The sequence below is a fragment of the Dicentrarchus labrax genome, unplaced genomic scaffold, assembly GCF_905237075.1.
Source record: "Dicentrarchus labrax unplaced genomic scaffold, dlabrax2021, whole genome shotgun sequence".
Classification (NCBI taxonomy): domain Eukaryota; kingdom Metazoa; phylum Chordata; class Actinopteri; family Moronidae; genus Dicentrarchus; species Dicentrarchus labrax.
Window position 1 is genome coordinate 5163366 of NW_026136715.1, and position 22800 is coordinate 5186165.

General features: G+C 42.0%; 1 protein-coding gene across 3 annotated transcripts in view; it reads left to right on the forward strand.

Annotated features, from left to right (window-relative positions):
- LOC127377255 (teashirt homolog 2) overlaps nucleotides 1–22342 on the forward strand; it is a 39209-nt gene extending 16867 nt beyond the window's left edge. For all 3 annotated transcript variants that reach the window (XM_051424972.1, XM_051424974.1, XM_051424975.1), the window contains one exon: nucleotides 18608–22342. In XM_051424972.1, coding sequence (XP_051280932.1) covers nucleotides 18608–21648 — 3041 coding nt within the window. In that variant the 3' untranslated portion in view covers nucleotides 21649–22342. The remainder of the gene's footprint in view (nucleotides 1–18607) is intronic.
- The last annotated feature ends 458 nt before the right edge of the window (nucleotides 22343–22800 follow it).

Genomic DNA, 22800 nt, shown 5'->3' on the forward strand with positions numbered 1-22800 from the left:
GTCACGTTTCAGTTTTTAAATGTGACTATTTGATGCTATTGTTTGTCATATGTAATAATTAAATTAATATTGTTTGGTATTGGACTGCTGCTCAAATAAAGCAACACATTTAAATATGTTAACTTGGGAAATTGTGATGGGCATTTTTCTCTTTTTTCTGATATTTAATGACAAAACCATTCAGCAGATTAATGAAAAGGATCATTTGTTGCAGCCGTAGACCATAAAAGTTTTCGAGTATTAGGTTGGTATTTTTCCTGACTTATGCAGTATTTCACATTGTGTCCCTGCGTCTTCTTGTGCTGGAGTTGTACAGCTTCCAGGGTTGCCATGTAGTATTGTGACTGGGCACCATCTTGTGTCCTGAGCAATAGCAGCAGACTGTTCCATGGCAGCACACCAGCTGCCTGTAGTAGAGAGGGAGAGAGGTGCTGGTCGCCGGCCTATCTCAGATTTGGGTCTGTGAGTTATTGACCCTCTTTGATAAACCCCTCTGAATGACACTGACATAATTCAGACTAAAAGTTTGCACTGTCACCGGGATGAGCTAACTGTCTTCGCTGAATATATGGGTGCAATTTTCGAAATAGGTTTATAGCAATTCTTGGGAGAGGAGGGCGAGATAGTGATATTACTGACTTTATCACTGCAGCTGAGCAGCATCTAGCACCTCTCCCCTCTGTATCTCTCTATTCCTCCGCTGTAGAGCAGTGAAGGATCACACAACACATATATTGTAGGTATTACTAAAGAGAAAAGAGTCAAGCTCCTAATGGGGGACAGGCAAATGATATGTCATTATTACAGAGATGCCGTATTATCCACTCTTATCATAATCTTACATGTTTCTTCTTCCCCCTGGTTGGATTTTGCATTAAGTTTAACTCAGTGTTTGTCTCATTGTTTGTCTTCTTGCAAATGGATATTGTGCTCTGGGTGTCTGGATAAGCATTTATGGTGTTTTTTTTTCCATCAGATTGGTCATTTTCTCTAAATTAGTATTCAAGTGCAGTTTCTTATGTTGCTATGAAGATGTCTCACTTGGCTGTTTTCCTTCTCAAATAACATAATCTTTGGTCTTACATGTAATTTAAGGACATTATCAAAATTTGCCAAAACTTTTTTCAGTTCATTCTGCCTGATTTTCTGTGATTATCCATCTATATTTATCCTAACAATTACTACTTGCAATGAGTGAAATAGTATCACAGTGAAGGTAATTTAATAATAATGGGAGACTTGTTAAGCAATAGGCAAAATAATGACTCATCCTGTCTATAAACTGCACCTTTAATCTCACCTAATTTTTCTCAGTCAGACTGCATTCTTAATGTATTTTCGTCAGTGTAATATGAACAGCTCATTGTTGAAATCTCACTGAATCTTTTTTTTTCTTTCTCCTTTCATGTGTCGAGACAGAATCTGAACCCGTAAGAATCTAATATACTGAGCCCAGTATAGTGCATCCTATAAATTGATTTTGACCCAGCCTTTGAACAAAAGGAACACTGTTGCATTGCCATCCACGGCTGATGCCACTCCCTCTTTGGCTCACACTGAATACTCTCCTTTAATAGTGTGATGGGTGGTAGCTGGCTGACAAAAAAGTGCCTTATTTAGTTGGTTGCGGTTGAGGTAGGCAGAGCGAGGATGGGGGTTTCTGTGACTGGCACCGATCAATCACTCTGTGAGGGGAAGCTAATGAAGCAGGCTATAGTTTATTAAAGGGTTAGCAGAGAAAAGATTACTGCAGGGCCTCAGCTTCCCAGAAGCCCAGGGAAGGAGGATACAGTGCACCTCTAATGGTTAGGGGCTAGCCATAAAGCAATCAGGGTGTTTACTCTAAGCTGGTTCCTATTATGCGATTTGGGTGTGAATACAGATGGTTTTAAAATCTGTCTTTTTGGAAAACGCGAGATAAAAAAGTAAACATAGCTCTGCTAAAGAATGTGGCTGCAGGTTTGGATGCAGATTTATAGTTTGAGGGTGAAGTCAAATTGCGTTGAATTTTAACTCAAAACAATAGTCTCCACAAGAATACAAACTGTACTGTTTCGCTATATTTGACCACTGCAAGTTCGCACTTGTTTTGGCATTTGCAAATACAGACCTGATTGTAGGCTTACGTTCATCAGATCTGGTCTGTATAATAACCGTATTCTGAAAAAATATGAGCACATTGAAACCAAGGCACTCTCTAAGATAGTTTGAAAGACAAATGAGTAGCAGGGGAGTGAAAAATGCAAAGCAGATGTTTTTCCCACCGTTTTTAATGGCAGCAAGACATTACTGATGCCATTACAGAGACCTTTTATGGCTTCTTTTAATCCCCTGGCCTGCCTGAGGAAAGAAACCCCTTGTGGTGCAAAGTAGCCTCTTTACTTCAGAACGACAATTTGAACCCATTTCCAACTCACTTCCCTAATCTGCCACGGGGTTTTACATGGCTTCCTCTGTAATTATTCTGCTCTGAAATCAAAGGTAAAGAGGCATTAAAATACACCTCATAGGTAAACATATGCTGCTCATCATGTAGGGCTTGACTCAAAGTGTCTTTTGCAATAAATAGTCCAAAATATACTGCAGCTTGTGCATTGTTTTTTTCCCCTTCCTGCTGCAGCTTATTTTGGTCATTTGGTTCACATTTTCAAACAAAGCAATCATTGATAATGAGATCCAATAACTATCTTATAACTCTAGTTCTACGTTCACATTTGGAGTGCTAGATTTACATGCGGTGCAGTGCTCGCTGTCTGCTTCCTGCATCAGACCCAACCTGTAAAGCTCAGAGGAGCACTTACAGGGGTCTGGTTAGGGGCTAAAAATGAGGAGGAGATGAACTATAAGGCTCCATCCCACAGTCCAGCCGACAGTATATCAGCGGAATCGCAGCCGCATGGGCGTGTGTGTGAACGCTGTGCTCATAAATATCTCCCCCAACCCCCCTTCACAGCACCCCAAAGGGGCCTCTCTGATGGTGATGGCGAAAGGATGTCGCTGTCTGGGTGATTGAGTGCTGCTGGTCCTGGCCCTGGGCACATCCCTGCGCTCTGAGCCCAAGTGGGAGGCCTACCGCTGAGCGTTGGCCTGAAGGGACTAGCCTGAAGGCGAGCAGCCGCCCAGCAGCAGGATGTGCCTCTCCTTCTGTCTCTCTGACACAAGAACACCAACTTAGTGCAACTGCTTCAGTCGCTATACAGACAATAGAAAGTATTACATTAAGTGAATGTTTTTATGCAAATGTTTTGAAATTAAAACAATATTTTATGCATTAATTTATATATGTTAAATGTGTTTGAACTAACCTTATCTGAACTTGCACCCCGTCTCTCCAAGTCTTTGTCATTCTCACTCGCTCAGAAATCTAAAACAATCAAGGCGCAGTAATTAGCCTCACTTGCAGCATTGTAATTGGGGGCAGAAGGAGGTTGCTCATTCTATATTTTTTTCCCCCTGTTTGATAATTGCAGACTTTGGCGTGCCCTCTGTTTTAATTTTTTTGATCCTCCTAAGCTCGTTCCCATAGATGCCGCTGTTATTTTAATGCGGTGGCTCTTGTGCCTTTCATCAGTCATCAGGAGCTCCAGCGTTTCGAGAGAGGGGAGAGTTCATTTTGGAAACCCACTGTCTATTCCCTTTTTGGGTTTCAGCGCCGTCAGCCTTCCCACTGCCTCCACCATGAGAGCCTTGACACTGTCCAGGTCCGTCCTACTTGGCAAGAGGGAGAGCTACAGAGAAAGGCAGAGTTTATTTCCTGTTCTTGTGAATCATATATCAGTACAATTCCCCTCTGTGCTGTTTGGCAACGGCGGAATGACGGGTGTCATTTATCATACGGACTGAAAGAGGCTGTGGGAAAAGGGATTTGAATTCTTCTGGAAGTGTGTGGACTCTCCTTAGTGGTGAATCATTAAACGGAGGAGTTTTTCAACAGGGATATGAGTAACTCCTTGCGCTGGTACTTTGTTCCACGTTTCACTGGCTGGCTCAATCATTAAATGTCTCAAAAATAAGATTTACTAGTTTTATATAAATTGTGAAGAGACATGGCATTTAACTTGTAATTGGGGATTTTGTCCTGCTGAATCCATTAAGTCGCTCCTCAGTCTTTGGTTTGCTGCATGCTGCCTGGTCATGCTTTGCAAGAATTATATTTAAGCTAATTTGAATTTACAAATTTGATTAGCACTGCATTTGTCAGCCTCTTGTTGTCCTGCTAAGTGATGACATTTTCATCTTCACTATACAGTTATTTTCTGCTCTCGGTTATGTTGACTGGTATTTAAGATTGTGCTTTATAAACATTTTGTGTTCCTTTGGATTTTTCTTTTCACTTGTCAGGGACGGTTACTATTTCCCACACTTTGAGTTGGGTGATCAAAGAAAACGACTTTTGATAGGCTGTCACCAGCTCCTCAGCTGCATTGGCAGAAATAAACGTGTCAAGCTTTAACTTATCCTCACAAAAACATACTCCTAACCCCTGCTGCTCTAATTGAGTGTAACTCCCAGAAACCTGTGAACACACATGCAAAACTGAGTAGATCATAAATCAGGCTTCTATAGACAGCCGCTGCCCCCATCCCCCCCAAAAGCCTCCCCAAAGGAACTACTGGTTTCCATGAGCTGGCTGGAAATCAACCTTTTCTTTATGATATTTTTGTACCCACCATCCGGACTTTTTGTTGTTTTCATCTGAAAGTTAGTTGAAGTCCTCATCAAATGCAAAGTGTCAATAAGGTATCGTATAGGGAAATGGGGCTCGGTGTGTTTCAGCTGTCAGCAACTGTTAGCTGTCTCTCATGTGCAGATCACAAAGTTAAATGTGCTGTCAGCAAGTCCTCAGCTAGAAATAGACGTGTTGAGGTTAGCCTAAGAAGCACCGCCACCCCCTGCTGCCCAGTAGAATGTGGATCCATCAAACAATGTGAACACATATCAAATCTGAGTGTAAAGGTGTAATAAAGCACATTTTCAGGTTTCAAGGTGTTGTAATCTGCTATGAAACAGAATGAACCAGAGCTACCTTTGGTATGTCTTTATGTGCAAGGCTGCATTAATAACACATCTGATGTTGATGTTATTTAGCAGTACTTAGCCATGAGGCTACGGCAGTATGCAATGTGGAGATCTGGGCTGCCTTCCTTCTTGCAGAGGGTTATATCTTGATGTTTTCTGAACCTAAGCTCCGAGTGCGTGACCTCTCCCAGAGGCCCAGAGTCCCGGGCCAGTATCTTGACATGTTAGCCTGCCACCGCCTGCTAAAGAAGAGTGTAGATGCCCCTGAGGTAAATGAAAACATTTGGTTCTTGCCAGACCTGTTCACATCTCAGCTGGGCCACATGAGCTGGCAGGTGACGCGTGTACAGAGGAGAATCGGAGACCGCAGCGGTGGCCTACTTCTTTTCTTCCACATAGGCCACGCAGGCCACAACCCAGAAACACAGATGAATATGTTCTTGGCTCAGAAAACACCCTGGTGAAACTGACAAAGACTGACCTCCATCCAGGTGAAATTCAGGCTGTATCTTAGCCATTTTATGCTTTGGGATCTGTTTCATTCACTACCTGTGATAGTGTTAGTCTGGGTCAGTATTTCCCCACTATAATGTCTTATAAAATCCCCTCTTTAGTGATTTTAGTAGTTCATTCAGTGGCTGTGCGTTCCTGCTCATCCTCCGTTTTGTTCTGTAATTTTCAGAAATAGACTTGACATTGTGTCACCATCTCATATCAACATCTGCAATTACCAGACAATCCACATTCAGGTCCCATGGGGAAGTATGATTGCAATTAAAAGCGCGGGGCAAATGTTAATTAAGTAAACTACTTGAAACTGGAAACAGCGCATGTTTTAAATGTTTTTACTTTTAACCTTGCACTTCTTTTTCACATTCATTTATATTGGCAGGCTGGTCCAAATTACAGTACAATTTTAAAGACGCAATCAACGTCTAGTTTTTTTTTTCCAGTCTTTAGTTAAGCCCTGAGATAAAAAACTAGAACTGATTAAATATATTCTCACGTTGAGCTTCTCTGCCACATAATGCTGGTGGTAACTGTTGGGATGTTGATCCACTTGAAGACTTGTGGTGGGTAACACTGCAGTTCATCGGGTTATTAAATCAGAGGGAATAACAGGCCAACTTCTGGCCATTCACGTGATTGATGAGCCAAGCTTTATTTGCTGAGGCGGTGTGTTTGTTCCTGTGTAATTGTCTACCAGATGGCTAAGCTAACTGTTCTTAAATGCCTTCAGACCTGCAGGGGTCCTGGGTCTTAACATTTTCCCTGCTAATGACATTATGCCTGCAAACATTTCATAGTTGTTGTTTTTTTCTTTTAACTTTTCTGATCTCTAATGTTCAGGATCAAAATGGCTTTGCAAGGCATTTAGTTCAAATTATTTTCTCTCTACGATTCTGTTTTTAATTTGTTCAAAGTGGATGTTTTGAAGTCGCTCTGTTGGTAAACTCCTTTGCGAAAATGAGCCCACTTGAATTTGAAGGGAGATGAGAGAGACAGAGGCGGGGGGGTTGGTGGAGGGAGGGGGGCAGGACTCCACTCTACCTGTGAGGAGTCAGATTGGAGGAGAAAATGGATCTAGGTGGCAGTGCGAGTCATCAATCACAGCCCCTCAAGGGGAGCTGCAGCTAAAGCTGCTCTGAAGTGCTATCTGTCAGCTGCTCCGATCCAGCCGGGGGACCAGAGAGGGGCCATATCGCCACCCATCAGCTCATACCCAGCACACAACTGCCATGTAAACATGTGCAGGTGCTACTGTCAAAATAACCCCCGTCCCAGTTCACGAGGTCGCACATATTTTCACAAATGGTCAGCCCGGCCCGGCCGTTTCATTGTGAGGAAGTGTCTTCCTTTTCCTTGTTTTTTTTTTTTTTTTAGAGAATATCTCCGGATACTGCAGTTCCTATAATAGGTTTTTGATTGTTAACAGTGTTGGGTGGTTTATTGTAATTTAAAAGTGAGTGCACTGTTTCTCCTGCTTTCCTCCTTCCCTCCCACCCCAATCCTGAATAAAGCCACCAAGTGCTTCTCCGCCGATGTCGAGCCGCGTCTGTCGATACCTCTCAAGATGGATAGTTGTTCTGCATGCTTATTGATTCGGCACAGGCCAGAGATATAAGTATCATTTGTCATTTCTGGAATTATTTGGAGTCCTAGTTAAAACCCAGAGTGGGGGGAGATGGCCGTGCCTTGGGGGGGTTGGTAGTTGGTGGGGGAGTAGCGAGTTGTCTGGGCTTTGATGAATGACTGCATGGGTTTTTGGTTTTTACTGCGAGCGCCGGGGCCCTTTAGCTGCTATTTGCTTTCACCATGGTCCAAGAAAAACAATGCGATGGGTCCAAGGACTGAGCAGCATCGTCCTGTCATGTAGTGTAACACAGCGAGCAGGGTGGTCCAGGCAGAAGAGTCAGGAGGAGGGTGGGCTTTGGACACTACATGCTGGGTTTCCAAAAGACCCAGTTGGTTGTAAGCCGTCATGCTGCTCTGTGGTCCCAGCTGACGGCCCCGAAACACATGCTATGAATTTGAATATTTAGCGTTTGGAATTTACAACGTAACAACAAACAGATTTCTCTTGTTTTTAATTTAAGAAAAAGAGGATTCAATGGCCAAGTGGAGGGATGTTGTTTGGTAACAGTAGCTCCAGCGTATCCAGTGTGACTTTGATTATGTCCTGTTTTGGGCATCAGGCCAGCAGCAGAGCTGGCTTCATTACTGTATGGATCATCTTTTAAGACCATTTAAGATCAACGAGAGCTATTGTCCACTAATGACAGAGACTCCAAGAAGTTCATTACACTCAAACCCTTTGATTCATTCAGCAGAACAGTCACTGTTCCAGATTTATTTTTTCCTCTTTGAATCAAATGAAATTGTTTCATTTTTGTTTTAAAGTGCGACTTGAAAGTTGAGTCAGAGCGTTTTGGAGTTTGGTGAGGAGAAAGTGTTTAACAGAGGAACGTGTTTAACAGCAACAGAAGACGAGAGAAGAGAAGCCTCAGACACATGAATGACAAGTAATTATTTCCCTTGTCCATCAAACTGTGTTTTGATGCAAGGATGCGATCAAACATGATATTAACAACTTCAAGCCTTCAAATGAAAACGATTCTCAAATCGTGCAAAGCCTGTGTGTGAGCTTTTGTGTTGCACTGCTGCATGAATCATTCATAAACACACACACACACACACACACACACACACACACACACACACTGGGCAGGGCAGCCTGACCAATATTATTGCCACAGCTTTTCAATGCTAGATGACCATTGTGTATTCATTTCCATTTTAGCTTGCCAAAATGTCTTCTCACAGCGGGAGAGGGATGGAGAGAGCGAGAGCGACAGCTTTGTGTGTCTTTCAGTTTGTGTCGGTGAATATCCCCATACGCAGTGGGCTGACCGACTGCCCCCGGTCTCCCTGCATAGCCGTCAAACAGGACAGTGCACCGGCCTTGCTATATTTTCATCACTTGCCCTTTCTCACATGGGCAGAGCAGGCTGCCACGAGGCCTCGAGAAACAGTGTGTGCTACTCTCGAACGCCTTTTTACTAGCTGTTTTACATTGTGCTGTGATTTCTCCAGAAGCCTCATAAACCGGGTTATAAAAAAATATAAAGTTTGAATAATTAAAAACAATCGTGGTGATATACTGTAGTATTAATTTACACACATGCTTGAAACAGTATGTCATGAAAGAGGGTATTTGCATTAGTAGGGCAGTCTTCTCCATTTTGTTTGCCAGAGCAGTGAGAGGACAGACAACAGAGGCCCTGCTTAATCCCTTTGGAGAACTAGTGCATGAATTGATATATCCTCCTCTCTCCCCGTCTCTCTCCCCTCTTGCTAATGTCTTTCCTAGAACTTGAACAAACAGCCTGTGCGTGTAGGACACATAAGACAGATGTTTAGGATTACTTTCACCTCATTGCTCTATTGTGTGCACTTTAAGGGAGCTCAGCTGATGTGGAATGCCACTCATTCAGCCTCTCTGCTCCTACAGGGCTCCTCCTGTTTATCAAAGTGCCATCTGCACTCAAGACAGAACAACACAATTTTTAGGTGGGAAGAATGATTCAATGGCATGTTGTTTTATTTTTTCAAGCGAGAAAAAAAATCCAATATCCGTCTCATGCTAAATTTTTAATGCTGTTTTATAGGTTAAAACCAACATGGCAACGTCTGTATCCGAAGACTGTCTGTGTTACGACTCCTATTTGTTTTTGCTTTAAAGAAATAAAGCTGGTCTCTCTTTCTCCCTGTCTCCAGCTCCTCTCAGTTTATGTGTGTGTGTTTACAGATGTAGAAACAAATGGGCCAGACCCACATTGATATTGTTGAGGGGTGACATTATCTTTTAGCAGAGCACTTATCTAATCTGGCTGCTGTGGGAAGCTGGAGGAAGTGGCTATGGGACAGGGGCCGGGGATACTGCATCTTTAATTACCATTGATATCGCAATAGAGAAGAGAGGGATAGAGGAGCGTAGCCGGCGGACGGGGGGAGGAGGAGGAGGAGGAGTGGGGGAGTTGAGAGAGGGAGAAGACCCGTGTTCACTTTTTAATTAAGGCTCCGTAGTGTAACTCGTCAATGTACATTATTGGAAGAATGAACGTCAATGCCATTGCTTTTTCTCCCCCTCCTTTATCTCTGTCAATGATTCAAAGACATGATTTATGGTTCGTCTCCGTCTTTCAGGATCATCCATCAAGCGCTGGCTCTGCCGCAGCGCCACCCGTTGTAAATCATTCTGAAAGCCTGTCACTCATTTCCATTAACCGTTCCTCTGTCGCTCTGGTCTCCGCCTCCCTCAACCTCCTTTTTTTCTCCCCCTCCTCTTCCACCCCTCTCTCCTCCCCCTCGGTGCACAACCTACAGCCACGCAGGGTATCAGTTCCGTTCCGCTGCTTCGTCCGCCTACCTTCTTTTCAATAAATTAACCACTTTCTCCCATGCAATGAATAAAAAGGCTCTGCACTCGTCTTCAGTCGGCACCTACTCCTCCTCCATTACAGCTGAACACCTTACAAATGTCACGCCGCTGACTCGTAGGCTAAATGAGGATATAGCACAGAGAAAATATTTTTGTTGCACTGACTTTTCCAGTGGAAATATTTGAACAGCTTTGATATGTTTGCAGTGTGGTATTAATTAACATATATCCCACAGGTACAGGGTGCTGCTTCTGGTTTTATTGTGTTCCCTTTTATTGTAGGTGATTTGAGGATAATTTGCCAAAAAATGAACAAACAATAGAAGCCCATGTACCTAGGTTAGACTATGTCCACATTGTTTCTTTTATTATTCATTCTGAGAATTACCGTTTTCAACTTTAACAGTTAATGGAAACAATATTATGTCTGTAATTATTCCATGTAGTAAAAGCAACACTAAGTGGGCAGTGCTGCCATTAAATGCTGTTGGTGTTCTGTAAATTCTACCAGCAGTTTAATTCAGACGCTCTAACAATGACTGTAGTCTTTAACCAGTTTTTATAGAAACAGGTCTTATGAACAGAAATAATTGGCTCAATGGAGTGACTGTCAATCTCTTACAATGGTTGATGTGCCTGCTCTGGGGAGCCCAATTCACTGGCTTCTTTTTTCATTCTAATCAACATCTAGATATCAACACAGCAGAATACCCACAAACAGCAGAAAGCCTGTTTTGAGGGGAAACTTTCAACTATTTGGTGCCAACACATTTCACTATTTGGGCAGCCATTGTTCTCAGAATGGGCTGTCAAAGTGACAATGCGCACCAGGCAAATCCAGAAGTTTGCACTTTTCAGAAAACAGCGGGCCCTAATCATTTTGTGGAGGACACTTGACAACAAATTTGCCATTAAAATGAATCTGAATAGGAGGGAGCGGGGCTGTTTTGAAGCGTTTCTGCCTCTCTTACTGTTGCTCGTCTTGTCCCACAGAGCTCCAGGTTTGGCGGGCTTGCTTCTCTCCCTTTATGCTTGCCATGAAGCAGCCTTTGGTCCCACTAGAAACTGACAGTACCACGCTTCAGCTGCAAATTCACTCTGTAGCCTCATTGTATTTAATGAAGGGAAAAAGTGGCAATCTACTATTAATGAACTTGGAATGTAAAAAAATGCCTCCCTTTGCTGAAAACTGCATAAAACTGCTTGTACAAGGAAAGCTTTGGCTGGAGCCCATCCAGAATCTAATGAAAGATCCATACAGGGACAGAGCGGCGGCAAGAGTTAGTGAAATGCAGATTGTTTTAATAGAATACACACAGTCTCTTCCAGCTGCACTATCAGATTCATCAAGCCCTGACCTTGATGGAGGGCTGTTGTTGTTTGGGAGGGCCAGTGTTTAGGGTTCATGCAAAGTTTATGATGCAGGGACTGTATATACGTCTAGTGATCTCAGGGGAAAACTAAATGGGACGCAGTCTGTGGAGCAAAGAGTGAAGGAGAGTTGCCGCTGGCTACTTTCTGTGATACTTACTAATATTATATCATGAAATAACACATGAGATCCCGAGGAAATAAACAACCAATTTAATATTAAAGATAATTAATTCCTGGATTCAAATAAATGCAAATGCAAAATAAAACGGAATCATACGATGAAGCAAGTGTTCATCGTCAGACAGTGATTGATTTGGAATTGAAAAGCTCTTTATTTGGTTTGGCTAGTGGGCATGAAAAACAAACAGCACGTTAGGTGAGTGTGGGCCATCATACCTTTCACTCAGTATCTCATAAAACTAGAACAAAGGCCTTATGTGTGCAAGGCAGTGGTCCTTTAAATGATGGCCCACTTTCCTCCCTGCTGCCACGCAAACATTCCTGACTGACATTCAATCAGGGAAATTTGAACCAAAGCAAGATGGTCTTTTATTAGTACCGCCCTGTTTGCTCGACTGGTCAGCTCCAATATGCGAAGCGGTTTGAGTGGCACACTGTAAGATGATGGGTTCACTCTCTGATAAGGGTGAATGAGGGGTAAACTGCTATTCTGCAGAAAGGAACCATCAGACCTCATCATGTCGCTCCTGGAGAGCCGTGTCACGGGCTCTTCAGAAACCAAGTGACAGAGCGGCGCGAGGCTGCTCCCCTCCTGCTAGTGGAAAATACAGTGGAGCTGAAGCTGCCCTGCTTCTGCTCCGCCAACTGGAACTTTGTATCAGTCAGGGCAGAAGAGATCATCTATAATCTGACAAATATACACTGAGGCTTTTAAGCCTCTTCAGTTGTAACGTTATCCTATATGCTCGCCGAATTGTTTATATTTACCTTTCCTTGTTAGCAGAAGAGGACAAATAGGAGACGGCCATGCTGTGTACAGTACATTTTCAACTGCTTAAACAAAACAGCGCAATACAGCTTATTCAGTGGCCAGTAGTTTAAAGGGTTTGTTCACACAAATTACAAAAAAAATGATTTTCTCACTTATCTCTAGTGGCACCCAGCCATGCAGATAGTTTTGAGTTTATTTGCCCTGGTTTTGACATATCTGCTGCTTCCTCAGTGGAGTGGAATTTGTTTTGGTGGTTCCAGATTTGCAGTGGTAAAAGATGTATTCAAACCCTTTACTTAAAACTGTGGCAATACTACCCTAAAAAGTGCTCCGTTGTCGGTAAAAGTCATGATTTAAATTCTTTTACTGAAAGAAAAGATGTATGAGCAACAAAATGTACTGAAAGTATCAAAAATGTAAAAAAAAATGTACTCACTATGCAGAATGGCCCCTGTCAGTGTTATGTTATTATATTATTGCTCCATTAACATATATGTTGTACTTTAATCATATGCATCATTGTTTTGTATTAATCTGAATGGGAAAATAAGTGCTAACGTCAAATAAATGCAGTAAAAATGTATAATACTAAAAAGTAGTTCAGTTAAAGTGTACTGTAAAGTACCATAAAATGGAAATACTCAAGTAAAGTAACGTAAAGTCTTACTTAAGTACAGTATTTAGTAGTATATAGAACAGTATTTGACTAAACGCACAGCTGGAGATTTGAAAAATCTTGATAAATAAAACCAAAAGTAGTAGTTTTGGGTGAACCAACCCTTTGAAAAAATGTTCTGTCCATGTATATAATAATATATTGTACCCAAATACCACCTGTCTTGGTCCTGCTGCTCTGGTAAAGGTCTATGAGACAGGATGGGAATGTTGTGTGTATAATTTTTTCTGCCGGTGCTGATAGGGGACCCTTTGGTGAGATGCAACACCAGGCAACTGCATGTGATGCGGCGGCTCTGGCACGTTCAAAGTGATGACTTAGGTGCTGGAGTGCAGATTGCAATGCTCTCCCACCGCTCACTTCCAATTAGGCAGCGGGCCGACTGATGCGTCTCGGAGCAGAAGCTTCTAGTAGGCATCAAAAGGAGCAGCATCGCTCAGTGACATCACGGAGGGGAAGGGGCTCCTGGAGCTTCAGGCAGGGCAATCTGATGTGGCTCAGTAAATGTAATGATTAGCATCCGTGCAAAATGCAAGCCCTGACTTTTAGATATTCCCACATTTGTATCGTTACATAAAAAATACCCCAGTAACTCAAACTAAACACGCTGAAAGGCTGTGCAGCTCAGACCGACTGCCTTCGGATATTTTTTTGTGATTTTTAGTGTGTTGGTTGTGCATTCCAAAGTTCTCTGTGTTTTTAGTTAACAGAATGTTGGTTGTGAAAACATTTTTGATTAATTGCCATAATTATTGTGATCATTTTTGCCCAAATGAACAGCCAGATGGCAGGATATGGTGTCATATTTGCGATCCTATCATATTAATCTGGCTCTGGGTCCATCTGAACACATTGTGCCGTTTGCTGTGTTCACAATCTGTCCTCAAGTTGTCCATGTCTTTTTTGAGCTGCAAGTTTTTATTTGATTATATTAGACTATTAAATATTAAAGTTGAGGGTGTATGAAAGCAAGGCATTTATCTGCATGAATAGCTTGTGTTTAGTGAAGTAAGTAATGCGCTTTAAGTAACATCTCCTTCATGCATACAAAAATTAACATGAGTGTTTCCGTCTCATGGTTTTGTAGTCAAAGCCTCAGAAAGATCCAACAAAACCACTTTGTGGAGGTTCATGGCTGCTTTTTAACCTGCTTTTCATTGTCTAATCTATGAATTGTCCTTTTTACTTTTTACCAGAGTGTGTACCACAATTATATTAATAACCATTTAATACTAAATACAACATGATACAGACTCAGTGCGGTGTGTCTGCACAGTTTTAAAGTCAGTTAAGGGCGTTATTGGAGTCATTTAAAATGGGTGAAATAAAATAATGGGTCAGATGGGAAATAATGACACATTCCTATTTAAAAGCAAGTCAAATACTATTTTATTCTGTGATGTCAATTAACCTCCAGATAAATTTTGTCAAAGGGAGCAGCCTGTATGTGATTGTTCTCTCTTTACTCTGCGGTGTCCTTGGGCTCGGGGAGACTGTTTCCTGACAGGGAACAATGAAGAGAGAGGTGTTTACAGATCTTTACAGATGGCTCCGGGGCTCAGAATTAGCTCTTCGCCATTTCTCATGTGATTCAGTTCAGACTTAACTTCAGATGTGTCATCAAGACTATCATCAGGATGTCTGACAATGTATCTATTTGATCTTGACGTGCACTGCTCACTGAGTTAGTCAGATATCACTGTCAAATATTAAACCTTGTGACATGTGTGTCTCATTCTAATGATAGCTCACTGAAGAAATCACATAATGGTGATTGTTTTTTTTTTCATAAACACAACACCCTGTTTCCAGGCACAAAAGAGCTTCACAACTTCGGAATTATGTTTTGTACACCGAGTACTTTTTGACTGACATTTCACACCTATTTATAACAACAGATGAGCGCGGTGACTAAGTGTTTTTAAATGTACACACACAATTAATTGGGCACATTGCTTACATGTGAGTGAAAACAGGAAGGAGAAGCAGATGATAGTTACTGAGACAGCCTGGAGATTGTTCAGTGATCCTGACCTGCGTTGTTAGCGTGTTCTCTGCCTATCCAGCAGGCCTCTCTTTTTTTTCCTCCTTTTTTTTCACTACATGGCATAAATCCGGGAGATGAAAATGTCATGGAGCAGGTTCATTTTGCAAAGAGGTTTTGATTGCCATGCGCGTGTAATTGATTGTTCCAAGGACAGGGGGAAATCTAGAAATGTCATAACAGTCCTGCTTAGGTTGGTCCCACCACTAGGCAATCAATGAGAAGTAAAAAGAGATATTGATTTGCGAGCAGCAAAAACTGTAGCTTGAGACAACCAGAGAGCGCTGGGGAAAGTGGCACAGACGTGCAGACCTGTCACTGGCACCTATGAATTACCCAATCTTCTCTGAAGATAGTGTTACCTCGGATACTCACAAAGTCCTGCGCTGGGTATTGCAGCTGTCCATTAGCTAAGCTCCTCAGGCTGCTAACTCTCTGAGGCTTGTCAGATTAATGAAGGAAATGTTGACCTTCCAGGGGATAAATGTTGATGTTCTCAAATTTACAAAAGTTTCTACTGGCATGCTAACATTGGAAACAGAATGCCCTTTTACGGATGGCACACACATTTCTAAAATGATTGACACATTTTGAATAGACTCACTTACACAGGGGAGAAGGGATTGTGTGCTATGAAGATACTAATGCTTAAAGTTGAGTTGTAAAAAATATTGTCATGTAAGCCTTTAGCAGCAATCCAGTTGGACAGCAGGCTGCCATGAATGTAGCAGTAAATGTAATCTACTATTTCCTATGCAGTTAGCTGGTTTCTCTAGATGTAGGGAAAAAAGCCTTTTGGCTCAGAAACAGGCTGCTGCTTCTGTAAATCCAGGCCTTGCTATGCCAAGAGTCTGTTCTAACGGATAAAGGTTATAAACACTTCAACTGCCTGATTTATGATGGACACCTCAGGTTTTTTGACCTTTGCATATCTCTGTCTGAAGATATAAATTTGTAGTGACACAGATTGGAGGCTTTACAGCAGTTTATGACATGCTAAATCTCAGACAAGGCATGCCAGCCTCTTGTTTTGTAAGACTAGTTAGACTGGGAGTTGCCTTGCTTGGCCTCCGAGACAACATTTTCAAAGAAGGCATTTCCTATTTCTTTCTAAATTGTGAAAAAAAAGTGCTTGAGAATGTGCCTGCTGCTCTTCACTTTTAGTTTACACAATGACACACCAATTCTTATACTTTGAACAATGATGTTTTATGAAGCATCTCGGCAGTTCTATATTCTTGACAAACTTGTTTGTCATTATACAGTGTAATGACCTTTTGTCTGTTGCTGTGGCTTTGTCCTTGAATATGATCTTGTATTAAAGAGTAATGCAGCTTGGCATGGCAGCAGTACTGTGGTAGACCAAGAGCTGGCAAAGCACAGTTACAAATGGTATAAGAAGCAGAGTTAGACATGTGGGTATCTTGGAGTGATCCCTGCCAGAAGGTTAATTGGTGCCTCTGGATGTCTGCTACTTAGGGCATCTGATAGAAAGGCATAGAACAGCAGGAAGGGCAGCTGTTAATCTCTGTCAATTTCATCCTCAAATACGACGATAAGACACAAACATGCACATTAAAACTGATATAACTACATGTAAGTGGTTATTTCCAGGAAAACAGTACTTAGCCTTTCTTTGTAAAATGCACGTTTATCTTACAAACAGTGTAGGTGGAACTGAACTGCATGTATTGGTGAATTTTAAGCTACATAAAATATGCAGGAAATAGCTTTTACATGATGGTTTATACTAGGAATGAACCACTTCTATTAAACCATCACTGAACTGGAAAAATGCTCATCTCTCCACTTTGGTGTACGTTCTTTCCAGTCTTTCAGTTTTAGTGACGGCTTTGAAGAGAGAGGACATCAACTGGGAGCTTGTCATAGCCATTGGTGTTCTCCTTCACTGTGAATACTATATATAAGACTATAAATAAAACATACCTCTGTGCTCTTGACAACTCTCTCCCTTAGCATCAAGGGTGTTTTGGAGGCCATCACAGTTCTCCGTTGGCCAATCAAAACATCTCTCTTGCGGTGGATCAAGGTCACAGCACATTGGGGCTCTTGGGTGTGAGTGTGTGTGCAGGCTCTTGTCCACGAGGCCCCATTCTCCATGTTTGTTTTGAAAGTCCGAATCCCATCTCCATCTCTATCCATTAGCTGGCAGGCAATTCACCTCCAGGGTTTCTCTTGAGGCACTTGTGAAATATTGATAAAAAAAAGTCTTATTTTCAGAAGGCAAAGAAGGGAAGACATTCTATGGGCTGCCCAGTGTGGGACTCCTGAGTGCTCAGCTTCATCCATCCCCACATGGAGTGCCCTCTATTCAGAAAAGAATATTAACCATGTGAAATGCATAAGTGCCTGGACAGGGCTGTTATGTCCTATTCATATTTAACTCAGAGCACATCTGCCACGTCTCTCCCAAAATGCACATTTTCCAGCATGAGTATGAGGCGGAAAATATCTCAGATATGTGACAACACTGACAAACTGCATTTATTGCAGGATGTCTTCAAAAGATATGCAAACATTGGTTGTGATATTGTCGCGTGGGTTGTCGGATGGTTAGATTTTAAATAATCTGAAATAGTTATTGTCAGAAAGGACACTTTAATCTTCTGTAGCTGTGCTCATATTATGTCGAGCAGACCCTGCAGCCACATGAGAACCCGCCATGCTGAGTCAGAGTTTCCACTAATTGGATGATGGGAAATATGTCAATTAGAAATACTGTTGTTTAATTATCTGTTAATTGAAGCAATAATGTTTGTGCTCTATGAGTTGGGAGAATGAACAGGTGAATAATGAAAGAAGTAATTGCTGTTTATGAGACTGTCAGGGAAAATATAATGACTTGACAGATTGCCAGTAATTTTTTGAAATTGTCTAGTTTTAACACTGATAATTGAATCAGTTTTTCCACCAGCATGATCAACATCTTCATAAGCATCAGTATTCACATTTGCAACATACTTTTATTTTGCTGAATGTCTTCCCAAGTAATTCTTTCTCATATTTTGCAGTCAAGCCTTTTAATTGATTGTTAGAGCAATGCAGGACATTAAAATGTCTGAGTCAGTGTTAAGCCGTTCCTCACATGTGGCTTCAGGAGGTATTCAAGAACAGAAGGCTTACACTTTCATTGCAGTTTTGAGGCATCCATAATCACTATGGAATAGGTCATTTACAATAACACTTAACGGGCTCCAGAAGAATCAATTTCCTTTTGTCACTCAGTGGCCAATGATTGTTGTAAACATCTCAACTTGAGGCCAGAAAAACCTTGGACACAGCACTAAGTCAATGGCCTGTCGTGAATCACATGGTGCTGTTACACCAGAAGCAGTCTGTTAGTAAAGACATTATGTCCAGCTACACTCTCCAACCTCCCAAGGCACAAAACAGCCACCATTATGTTGTCTTAAATGGCTTCTGTGACTTAGTGTTAGAGTTAGGGTTTAAAATGTATACTTAATGCCGTATGTGGGTCGTCTAAATATTGTACCTTAAAAATTAAAGGACACATTCATAAACCTGCTGTTACACAGTGTGTTTTAATGTCATTAATTTTGATGTCTCTTCTTTTTCTAGTGTACATGCCCGATGACGACACTGTTCTTCAGGATTCCATCACTGAGGAAGATGGAGAGAACGACACTCAAACTGAAGAGGAATGCTCAGAGAAGACCAGCCCAAAAGTGTCTGAGGACAGAGAACTAGATAACAAGAGCACTAACACTTATAGCAACCAGAACTCTCCCATTAGTGTCCTTTCCAATCAAGAGGCAGAGTTGGAGTCACGCCTTAGCGACAGCAGTGACAGACTCTCAGACTTCAAAACCTCCTCGCCACCTGAGAGCCAGAGAGATGACGAAAGTCGCAGCTCCAAACATAAAGAGGAGACAGGCGGCAGCTTGGAGAAAATGAGGGCAGCCTATGCAAACTTTCTGTCTGACTCTTACTGGACAGGGATAGGAATGGACTTGAAAATGGGAAAAAACACCAGCAAAGCCAACTGTGACAGCACCAACGGAAGCACCAAGAGTGAGTTTGACTGGCACCAGGATGCGCTGTCTAAGACCTTGCAGCAGACACTTTCCCCAAAGCCTGCATCCAAACCTAACCTCTTTAGCTCTGTCCACCTGTACAGGCAAACCACCAAACCCTGTGGCTCAGTGTTCACAGGAGCCAGCCGATTTCGCTGTAAGGATTGTAGCGCAGCTTATGACACTCTTGTGGAGCTGACGGTCCACATGAACAAGAGTGGACACTACCAGGACAACAACCACGGCAAACAGAGTAATTCCTCTGGTTCGTCCTCTAAATCTAGAAAACGAAATTTGCACGATATGGAGGGAAAGGAGGATGCACAAAAAGTTTTGAAGTGTATGTTCTGTGGCCACTCTTTTGACTCACTCCAGGATTTGAGCGTCCATATGATTAAAACTAAACATTACCAAAAAGTGCCTTTAAAAGAGCCGATCCCAGTCATCACACCCAAATTGTTGCCACCGTCAAGGAAACGGGCCTTTGAAACAGTGAGACCTTGCTCCCCTGACTCTACGACTGGTGTGTCTGGCTACACTGAGGCACAGCGGGCTGCCACCATTTCAAATGCTAACAATAATCGCTATGGTTATCAGAACGGAGCGAGTTACACTTGGCAGTTTGAGACATGCAAGTCTCAAATTCTTAAGTGCATGGAGTGCGGAAGCTCCCATGACACCCTTCAGCAACTCACCACACATATGATGGTTACTGGACACTTCATCAAAGTCACAAACTCAGCCTCTAAAAAGGGTAAACAGTTAGCGCTTGACCCCCTGGCCATAGAGAAGATCCAGGTTTTAGCTGAGCCTGTTGCCAGTGACACTGAGGGAGAAAAGTTGTCTCCAAAAAATCCTTCTCCTGGGAGCATTGAGAAGGATAGCCAGGGGGAAGGTACATCAGACAAAATGGAAGAAACTGAAGCTAAAGATGACAAGCAAGAGAGTGAGGATCAAAAGGCAGGCAATGGGGCTTTTAAGTACCCTTATCTCCGTGAGGAGGATCTTGAACAGGACTCAGGAGGAGGAGGGGACATTCTTAAATCTTTAGCCAACACAGTGGCCTCTGCCATCAATAAAGCTCAAACAGGGACACCAAGCTGGAGTGCCTATCCAAGCATTCATGCTGCCTATCAGCTCTCCGGCATCATCAAAAGCGCCCCTCTCTCTGCATCTCCCCCTACTCAGCTGAAGCAGACATTTAACCACAAGCTGAGACCAATTGCCCCAAAGGGGAAGTTATACCACGGTGCTGTGGGAGTTGAGGCTCCCCAGGGACAGCATCAAAATGTGGACATCAAAAAAGAAAAGGTTGGCATTAGCGATGGTAAAGAAAGTCAGAATATTAAGTTTGATCTGGTGGAGAATGATGACAGCGATTGTCAGGATGATTCCTCTTCCTCTTCAAAGCTTGATGCAGACTGTGTGAATGAAGGGAGTGAAGCGATCAAAGGGAAGTTGAGCCCAGATTTCTCTGACAGAGGCAAGACACCGAGCCCCTCTGCCAGCAATGGACGCAGCACTACTTCAGAGCCTCTCAGTGACACTCCCGCTATACTTGGCATAAACCCTCTTAGTGCACTGCAGTCAGTTCTGAACAATCATCTGGGCAAAGCAAATAAGCCCAATAACTCAAGAGCAGATAAACTATCTGCTCACACCAAGTCTATTTTTGCTGACATTAACCGAAGCAGTGAGAAACCGGCTTTAATGCTTGGAAATGCTATAAGAAATAGACCTGATAACACCTTTCTCTTTGTTAGTGATGACCAACCAATAGACCTGACAAAATCTAAACACAGCAAGCAAAGTTCCTCGCTATTACATCCTTCCACCCCGATGACACAGAAATATGCTCTGTCTGACATTGCAGATATGGTTAAAGTTCTTCCAAAAGCCACAACGCCAAAACCCTCCGTACCATCAAGGATCCCAACTATGAAACTGGAATCAGATGTCAGGCGCTTTGAGGACGTGTCTGCCGAGGTGTACTCCGTCCACAAGCGTAAAGGTAGACAGTCAAACTGGAATCCTCGCCATCTTCTCATCCTGCAAGCTCAGTTTGCCTCCAGCCTCTTCCAGACCTCTGAGGGGAAATACTTACTCTCAGATCTCGGCCCTCAGGAACGGATGCACATCTCCAAGTTCACTGGATTGTCCATGACCACCATAAGCCATTGGTTAGCAAATGTAAAATACCAACTGCGGAAAACTGGAGGGACCAAATTTCTGAAGAACATGGACACGGGCCACCCGGTGTTTTACTGCAATGACTGCGCTTCACAGTTTAGGTCACCGCCCGCATTCATTTCCCACCTGGAATCCCATCTCGGGTTCCAAATTAAAGACATGTGCAAAATGCCGGTAGAGCACCACACGAAGGTAGAGGAGCCAGAACTGTCGAAGGCCCTCAGTGTCAGAGCCACAGAGGCTCTAGTCACGGAGGAGGACATTGACGCAAAGTTCAGATGTAAGCTTTGCTGTCGGACATTTGCGAGTAATCACGCAGTCAAACTCCATTTGAGTAAAACTCACAGCAAATCCCCTGACAACCATTCACAATATGTGGAAATGGACAAGGAGTAGTTTTTTTCATATTATTCTCACTTCTTTTCCTTTTTTATTTTAATACACGGGTCAGATATTTCAACCATTTTTCAATTAGCGTTGTGTAGTGTGCGTCATTATGACATTTAATACATTTCATGGAGTACAGCAAAGACACACTGGTTAGAAATTGTATAAGGAAACACTAAGAGATACTTTTGCACCCTGCTCAAATGCATCACCAGTAATGAAATGTATTACTGCTTGAAGAAACATAATTGCTGATGTTTGCATGCAATAGCCCTGGCTATGACTACTATTTATTTGTATGATATGTCAAGTTTCAATTGTATTTCAAAGACAAAATAATGAACTAATTGTACTTTACGACTTCTGTGATACAGTACACCTGCATAACCGTGCAGCTGTTAAAACAGGTAGCCCGAGACATGATAACACACATGCAGACCTGTACAGTGTATTGCTATGTAAAGATGTTTTGTGTTGCAATGATAGAAGAGAAAAAAAGCACTTTAATAAATGTTTAATCACCAGTTTAGACTCGGATTCTGTACATGACTCAAAAATACTTAGGATATTTCACATGTAAATATATTTTAGAAGAAAAAAAACAGTGCGTTTCATGCAACAAGGATAACAGCAAGACAGATGACACCTGTGATACCTGCACCTTTTTTTACTTATTCAAATAAAGAGTTAACATTTGATAACAGCTTGTAAATCTCTTTTTTCTCTCTAATTGTTTGCATACAAAGTTAACAGCTTGAGTTTGTTTTTTAAAATGATTGAGATTTTGATGAAATGGTGCACAATAAATATACATATAATAAAACTAATTCTACTCAATATGTAATTTTCATGTTCATATTTTCTGATAAGAGCAAGGTCATATTTGTCTGCAGGCAAACACACAATTCAACATATATGGAGCGCCAATAATACATAAATAACAAATTATTATTTACTTTGGTTTAAACTGAGCCTTTCAAATCTAAAATTTTTCTCTATAATTAATACCAAATAACATAGTTCTTTCCAGCAAACTTCTGAGAAAATGATCACGAAAATATAAAAAAATTATGGACCCATAAAGTGAATCCCATATTTAAATTCCTAATATCTTTCTCTTCTATTGCTAGTTTTTAAATCTATGAGGAACCTCAGTGTGAC